The sequence below is a fragment of the Chrysochloris asiatica genome, unplaced genomic scaffold, assembly GCF_000296735.1.
Source record: "Chrysochloris asiatica unplaced genomic scaffold, ChrAsi1.0 scaffold00559, whole genome shotgun sequence".
In the NCBI taxonomy this organism is placed as follows: domain Eukaryota; kingdom Metazoa; phylum Chordata; class Mammalia; order Afrosoricida; family Chrysochloridae; genus Chrysochloris; species Chrysochloris asiatica.
In genome coordinates, this window is record NW_006409077.1 from 462,105 (window position 1) to 471,156 (window position 9,052).

The following is a 9,052-nucleotide window of genomic DNA, read 5'->3' on the forward strand; positions in this document are numbered from 1 at the left end:
TGTCAGTTTAATATTTATCCCATATTATACCCATACATGGAAAGGTTTGGAAGGCTTTTGAAAACAAATCACATGATCAAATTTCTTTTTAAAAGAGATCATTCTAGTGTCAGTATGCTTAATAGAGGGGCAAGGCTACATGCAAGACCAGTTAGGAAGCTAATTCTGGAAGCAAGCTGTTGGCTTGGTGTAAGGTCATGCCAAGTAAAGATGGATTGGGGAGAATGTTGGTTTTAAAATGGATAGGACTTGGTAGGTAATAAACTGTCTGTGAAGGTTGAAGTAAAGTGTCGTGTTAAAGATGACTCCAAAGTTTCTGGTTTATTCAACTGAATGTGTGGTGGCCCCTTCTCTGGAAGACAGCTTACTGGATTTGGAATATGGGCAGCTATGGAGGCAGGGCCCATGACTTAGGGTTCAGACACAAGAGTTTAGGTACTTTTGAGACATACAAGCAGAAATTTAAGGGTCTGTTATAAGAAATTTAAGAGAAGTCTGAATGGGAGATATAAACTGGTCCTAGATATACCAAGTAGATAAACTATGATGTAATTGATGGTTTATTAACTGTAATACAATTCATTTATTCAGCCAATATTAATTGAGCAAATGCTCAATGCTTGAACCACACCAGGTGTGTGTGGAAATCATTATATATATTATGTTGTTGTTGTTATGTGCCGTGGAGTCAGTTCCAACTCATAGCGACCCTGTACAGAGTTTCCAAGGCTTAAATCTTTATGTGAGCAGGAAGCCTCATCTTTCTCCCGCGGAATAGCTGGTAGTTTCAAACTGCTAACCCTGAGGTTAGCAGCCTGATTCGTAACCTCTACGCTACCAGAGCTCCATATATCTCTATCTATCTATCTATCTATCTATCTATCTATCTATCTATCTATCTATTGTTGTTGTTGTCAGGTGCCTTTGAGTCAGAACCGACTCATAGCAACCCCATGCACGGCAGAACGAAACAATGTCCAATCCTGGGCCAACCTCACTACCGCTGCCACACTGAGTCAATCAATGACGCCACCTGCTGATCCATCTCATGGGGGGGTCTTCCTCTTTTTCTCTGACCCTCCATCTTACCTTGCATGACATCCTTCTCCAGCAACTGTTCCCTCCTGAAAACACGTCCATGAACCTGTGACAGTCTATGTGCAATAGTACATCTTTAAAATTTTATTATTGGATATAACAAAAATGTGTGTGCTTGATATGGAATTTTATATAAGTGGAATAATATATCCTACGTATTCTTTTGTATATAGCATTTTCCATGCATATGAGCCTCAATTTTCTTGTGTGCCTCTGTAATTTATTAATTTTCATTACTCTATAGGGTTTCATTGTGTGAAAATTACATAATTTATCACATCTACTGATATGTTTTTCTTAAGTTTTTATTGTGAATTATGTGATAATTTACATTAGCTTTACATTCATCCTATTGTATTTTGTTTCATTGCTATGATTACAGTGCCCTCCATGCATCATCAAATAACCAGAGGGTACACCCCATAAACTTGCTTCTCGGCCATCGGCACACAGATCCTCTCCCTCCCTGAGTCCAGAGTCCCCAACTGCTCCATATCTCCAAGTCATCACCTCTGCCTCCATCTCTGGTGTCACTGCTTCTCTGGATAGGGTCCTGCATTCCACTCTTCTTAGTTGATGGTCCCAGGGACCTCCGCTCCTGGACTGAAATATCAACCATCACTATTGTTAATGGATATTTGCACTGAATCTTATTTTTGGCAATTATGAGAAGAGCTGCTTTGAAAAAATCCTCATTATGTACTCTGTTGTACCTGCACACACATATCTCCAGGAAATAGATCTCAAAAAGGGAATTTCCTTCTCATATGGTATATGTCATATGCAGCTTTTCCAGGTCTGTTTTCCATATATTCCAAAGTAATTATATCCCTTGACTTGCTCATACAGGTCTATCAGCAGTGCCTGTATCAATTCACACTCATGCATCTTCAGTATTATGAGTGATCTTGGTGCTTCACAATATAACTTAGATTTAAATGGTCAGATCTTTATATTTTTATCAACATAAAGCTTATGTGGAAGGAAGTACTTCTTTAAAATTCTCTGAGAACTATTGAGGTTGAGTATCTTTATACATACGTCTAGGCCGTTTGTACTTTCTCTTCAGTCAAATTTCAATCAAAGTTCAGAGCAGGCATTAAATATTGCCTCTCTTCTCTGAATTCAGCCTTGAGTTCATGCTCTGTGATAGTAGGATGCATTCTTTAAGCATTTATCCTTTACAATAAACACATTAGAAGATATGGAAGGGGCATTGCAGGAGGTGTTTCACTGTCTGTGAGTCTGTATTTACTCATGTTGTTCATGTTCATTCAGTCTTTCTTGTCTTGTGGATTCTGGGAAATCTCTGACAGTTAAACCAAATCCATGGTTGAGGATATCCAGACCCACTTATGCCATCCACACGTGGGGTGTGAACCCAGGCAGGGATTGATTGACAGTCAAAGCTGCCTACTGAAGGTTTCTTTTTCAGGCTGTAACATAAAATACACACTCAGACTCTCAAAGTGAAAATTTTCTTTTCCTGAAAGAAAAGATTTGGGGAAAAGGCAATTGTTCTGTCGTTGGACGACTGCCACAGAGTGAACATGCTGACCACAGGATCTGGAGATGTTTCTAAAAGTCATGGTGAATGTGTTTTCTTTTATAGAGAGTGAGTAAAAGATATAAAGAAAACCCAGCTTTGAAGAAGTGAAATGAGCAGGTGTCATCATGGGATAATCAATCAGACAGTTTTAGGCTGAGTTCAGCCTTTACTCTGAGTTTTTGTTAATTACCATTGGAAAACACTCCAACTCATGGCAACTTGATGTACAGCAGAAGGGAACACTGCTTGGTCTTGTTCTAGCCTCCTAATTTTTGCTATGTTTCAGTCCACTGCTATAGCATCTCATGGGTGCCTTAGGCCAGGTTTTCTACAGAAACAAAACCAGTGAAACATATACAGATATGTTAAATATCAAGGAAATGGCTTACAATTGCAGAGTCCCAGGTCCCCAGTGTAAGAGAGCAAGAAAGAGTCTTCACTGCATGTCCATTTACTGGGAGCAGGTGACATCCCCAATAAAGCACCCCTTCAATTGATTGGCTGTTCATAGCCACTCATCAGATTAACTATGCCTGTGATACGTTTCATCACTGGGGGAATAAGCACATCTCAGCTGCTAAGTCTCTGAAATCCTGGCCTAGTCAAGTTACAAAAGCCCTAACTTTTACAAGATGTGTTCCCTCATTTTCTCTCACTAGCCCTCTAAAGTTACTAAATATAAATGTCCTTTCCTAGTGAACGATCTTCCTTATGATGTGTACAATTAAACAACGTGAAGTCTTTCTATCCGTGTTTCTAAAAGGCATCCTGACTGTACATCATCCGAGACTAATTTATTTGTTCTTCTAGAACTCCAGGTACATTCAGCATTCTTACCCACATCACAGTTCAAATGCATCAATTCCTCTTCCATCATCTTCATCGTGCTTTTACATCCATTTGAGGAAACTGAACAGACCATGGCTTTCGTCAGGCTCACCCTAAACATAGAGTGATATCTTTGCTTTTTGAAAATTTAAAGAAGACTTTTTCTGCAGATTTTTGCCATGCAATGACAGGAGGTTTCTTAACTATTCCTTGTATGGACGTTGACTTTTGATCTAATTAGAATATAATCTTACCAATTTAAAGTTTTTCCAAAATTTATCATAATGTTATTTATAGGACCAACTGGGAAGATTTTAATTTTCTTTCTGTTCAGGAGTAATTGATGTTGAGGATCACATAGTCATCTCTGCAAGTGGTCCTTAAAGGGGGAGCTGACATTGGCTAAATTCAGAAACTTTGTAGAGGAAAGAAATTTAGCCAGTTTCGTTAACTAGAACTTGATTCTGATTGATAATCGGGGACAAACGATTTCATTACTCATTTATGAGGCAAAGAATGGAAATTGGAGGGTTTGAGTCTGGCCTTGTTATAAGTAAAAGGCGACATCTCTAAGTCTTATCTAAGTCATAAGGGAAGGGCGATTATTTGCAGCAAATAGGTTACGTGACCATAAATGGTTGGCAGATTTCTTTAACCACCATGACTTTCTAATATCACAGGGTTCATGCAAAATTTAAGTGAATACTCTATCTTTTCTTTTTGCCTCTTCATTTCTACAAAAAATGTAGGCTGAACACCTTGTGGTTCCCATTAGCTGTTGAGGTGAGGAGAAAGTTCCGTTAATATCTGGTTTGTTCTTATCTTGGGAGGGGACATTCCAGGTGTCATAGGTTAATGCAAGATGATTTCCCTCAGTATGGCCCACCTGAGTGGGTGCTAGGCTCCCACTAAGCTTTGCTTGTCTTTTCATGTTTCTGTATCCCAAGTTCACGTATTTGCAGAATGCTGGTTTACTTGAATCCACAATTAACACTCATAGAAGCAATTGTAAAGAAACCAAACTGCATATTGCATGGAGCATACCTACTGCAAAAGAACTCTATAAAATTTTAAAAAACAAAGACGTCAAGATGTGCCTCTCCCAAACGATGGTATTTTCAGTAACTTTATATGAATGCAAAAGCTAGACAATGAATAAGCAAGACAGAAAAACGGATGCCTTTGAATTATGATACTGGTAAAGAATATGGTCTATAACACAGAGTGACAGAAAAATGAAGAAATCCATTTTGGAAGAAGTACAGCCAGAGTGTTCTTTGGAAGTGATGACATATACTTTGGACATGTTGTCAGGAGGGACCAGCCCCTAAAGGAAGACATCGTGTTTGGTAAAGTAGAGCCAATGAAAAAGAGAAAGGCACTCAATAAGAAGAATTAGCAGTGTCTGTCACAATGGGTCAAACATGCCCACAATTGTGAGGATGGTGTAAGTTCAGGCAATGTTTTGTTCTATTGTACACAGGGGCCAATGAGATGGAACCAACTTTATGCTATCCAACAATAGAAATGACAGCTATTTTCAGTAAAGTGATCTTCAGCATCAAAATGTTTCTTGGTAACAAGAAACCCCAAATTCCTACTATCTGTCTTTTCATATCTTGAATGTTTATAAGTTGACATGTATTTTAACACATAAGTATATGAAAGGCTAGAAAATTTTTGTGGAAAATTCTATTTTCTTTCATTTTATTGCACTTTTGAACCCCCTAATAGATATCCTTACATACACAGAATGACATATACATATATAATTTTTTTGTAATATAAATTCGAGCCACTTGTTTAGGATTTTTTTTTGATTGTAGGTTTATAAGAGAATGCTGTTGATTTTAAAAAGCTATATTTCAACCAGTTCTGGACTGTTACTGGGAATTTTATTATCTAAGTTGAGTTCTGCGTCTTTCATAGTCGAATAGGCACTGTTTTGCAATACTATTTTTGTCTCCACAACTCATTGCAATGTAATTTGCTTATATAATCCTGTCTGTTTTGCATAGATCCTCTTGGTCTCAGTGGCTGCTCAGAGCTTTACAAATATGACCTTTCCTCCCATCAGTGAGAACTGAGCTGCATCAGTCAGGGCACCTGCACCACGATGATGGCACAGCCCCAGCTCCTCATGGTGTTGCTGCTCTGGGCATCAGGTGAGGGAACGAAAAGCACTAGACTACTATCTTTGTAGGTTAGGAAAAAATGATTTTAGATGTGGAGTGAAATAACAATTATTTAAAAATCAAATGATCACACTCATTACAATTTTGGGTGTCATGTGAATGATTTACTTTTAAATGTGTTGACAAAGTGTATGTATGCATGGTAATTGTGCCCTCTGCTTGCAGGTGCCTGTGGGGACATCATAATGACCCAGTCTCCAGCTTCCCGGGCTGTGTCTCTGGGAGAAACAGTCACCATCAACTGCAAGTCCAGCCAGAGTCTTACCATTGGTAGCTATCAGTTCTTAGCCTGGTATCAGCAGAAAGCAGGACAAGCTCCGAAACTTCTCATCTACCTGGGATCCAACCGGGCATCTGGGGTCCCTGACCGGTTCAGTGGCAGTGGGTCTGGGACAGACTTCACTCTCACTATCAGCAGGGTCCAGGCTGAAGATGTGGCCAATTATTACTGTCAGCAATATCATAGCTATCCACCCACACTGCTTCAGCCCTTAACATAAACCTCCTCCCCAGGCTGGGACAGGAAGGCTCTGTAGCAGCAGCTGCTTCCTCCCCACAGGACAGGAGCTTGCACTCTTCCTCCATCTAGTGTGCTTCTGATTTATATGTAGGACTCAGGTGATTTTAAGGGACTGTGTTTCTTTGATTCCTTGTGGAATCTTTGATTTCCTACAGGAAAAATGCATTACAATATGTTGTATTAGTTTTCTACTGCTGCTGTGACAATTCAAAAAAAAAAAAATTTAGTGGCGCAAAGCAAGATTTCTTATTGTACAGTGCTGCAGGGCAGAAGTCCAAAATAATCTGACTGGGCTAACATCAAGGTGTCAATGAGGCTGCATTCCTTTTGAAGGATCTAGACGAGAAACCATTTCCTTGCCATTTCCAGATCCTTGAAACCTCTTGCATTCCGTGGCTCATGACCCCCTTCCTCCATTTTCAAAGGCAGCAAGATGGCCTCTTCTTCAGCTGTCACATCTCCCCAAGAGCACAGACTAGAAGAGTTCTCTGCTTGTAAGGATGAATGCTTCTAAGATTGGGTCCAGCTATGGAATCTTGGGTAATAGCCTCATCACAAGGTCTTTGCTCCAAACCCTATGTTCAAAGTCTCTTTTTTCATACAAGGCAACATATTGATAGGTTTCCGGGACTTGATGTAGTCTTCTTTGAGGACTCTTATTCTGTACAATAAAACATCCCATGGACCCTTTTCCTGCAATATAAGAACACTGACCATGTGCCCCGTACAGAGATACACTTGAGGGATGTAACCAAGGATTACTGGTCTGCTCACTGCTGGAGAGGATCCAGTGAGATTCATACCTTGATGGATCACCTACCACTTCCTTTGTTTTCTTGACTCTAAACTTTCTTCTTCTTTTTTTATTTTCTAAGCTTTTATTGTGAATTGAGTGATAGTTTACAGGGCACATCATCAGTTTTACATTCAATGAATCATATACCTTGTTTTATTACAATGATTATAATCCCCTCTATGTACCATGAGTTAACAATATTTCTCTCTATTCACCTTATATCTCTCCTTTTTTTTTTTTTTTTAAACACTCAAGCCTATGTAATAATTCACACTACCAAAAGGCACATTCAGTAAGTCTGCCTCCTGGCTGCCAGCTCTTACTCCCTCTCTTTCCATGAATGTAGAGTCCTCAGCTGTACTCCCTCTCCATGTCCCCATCTCTGCCTCCATCTCTGGTGTTGCTGCTTCTCTGGATAAAGTCTCTAATTCCGCTTGTGCTCTTCTCCCTTGATGGGTCTAGGGTCCTGTGTTCCTGGACTGTAAAAGTAACTACTCCCCCATTGTTATTACAAAACTTCTACCTTTACAATTGTATCCGTTGCAATTAGTCATGATAACAATTACTCTCTATTGAATCATAAGAATCTTATCCCCATCTGTTTTAACTAGATCCATCTAGACAAGATGAAAACTATTCTGTGAGGACTTTCTTCCCCCACACACTCTTAAACTATACTCTATATTGAAACCTTGTAAGCCAGTCACTTTGTGTCTTTATCACACCCTCGTCTTAGGTAGTCAATGTCCAACTTGCCGTCCCTATCTACCCAGTATACGGAGGGGAGAGGACTGATAGTTGATGTGAAGACTCCTTCCATCTCTGTTGGTATTTAGAGTTACTACCTCCATTAGTCAGGAGCTCTGGTAGCATAGTGATTACGAATCAGGCTGCTAACCTCAGGGTCAGTAGTTTGAAACTACCAGCTGTTCCACATAAGTCTTTCTGCTCCCCTAAAGATTCACAGCCTCGGAACCCCTGTACAGAGTCACAATGAGTCAGAAATGACTCCAGGACACATATCCACCACCACCACCTCAATGAGTTCATCAAATTATAGCGAATTACCCATGTTTCCTTTATCAAAAATTGTTTTGCTCTTTCTTTCTTTTTAATCTTCTCTAATCGAGTTCTGATTATCAAGTCATCAAAGCTAGGTCAAATGGGTACTATATGGAAATTTGGGTGTTCTTGTGCATCTCCCCTCACTTGCTTCATTCTCTTCTCTAGGCCTGTAACTTTATCCTTTTAACTTATTCCCATTTCTTTCCTTACTCTTTACATGCTATTATGCCTTATTCAGAATCAGAGCCACCAACATTGTCTGTAGTCTGTTTCCCTCTGTCCCTTTCTTCTGGACACTATTGTCCTTAGGTCTGTCCTGTGTCATCTTTTGATGTTAAAACAAAGTGAAATTAAAGAGAGGAAGGTCATTTCTCTCAGCTGGACTTCTCTTATAAAGGCCATGCTGCAGTTCTCTCATCTTTGTGGTTGTTAACTGCTGATGAGTCAGTGCTAATTCTTAGAGATCCTTTATAAGGTTTCAAAGGAGCAGCTGGTAGCTTTGAACCGCCATATTTGTGGTTAGCAGTCCAATGATTATTTTACAGCACCACTGTAAGTCTCCTTATGATCTGTAAATGTGAACATATTGCCCATCATCTTGATTCATCTGGTATCATTTTTAAATACATCTTTGCCCCTTCCTTGCCATGTGACCTTGAGTAAGTTACTCAAATACTCAGTGATAAGATTTCCTTGCATGTAAAGTGAACATAATGATACTAGCTATTTTGTAGAGTTGTTGGAAACCTAGATGAGTCAATAAAACTAAATGGTTTGAACAGTATTGGTGTACATGTAATCTTGGGTATTACTATTATTATAATTCTTTTTACCTTTTCTTCTTCACAAGTGGAATTTCTCAAAATTTTTTAATCACTGTATTAGTTTCCTTTGACTGCTGTAATGATTCAGCATAACTGTGGCATCTAATCAATAAAAATTTACTGTCTTATGGTTCTGGAAGTCAGAAGCTGTCTATCAATATATGCAATAGCTGTTGA

At 39.2% G+C, this 9,052-nt stretch overlaps 1 gene segment (V, D, J or C); it reads left to right on the forward strand.

Moving 5' to 3' along the window:
- Positions 1 to 5,591: 5,591 nt before the first annotated feature.
- Positions 5,592 to 9,052, forward strand: LOC102837581. The segment is given in 3 exon segments: positions 5,592 to 5,640; positions 5,836 to 6,145; positions 8,995 to 9,052. Coding segments are annotated over 3 exon segments (417 nt in total).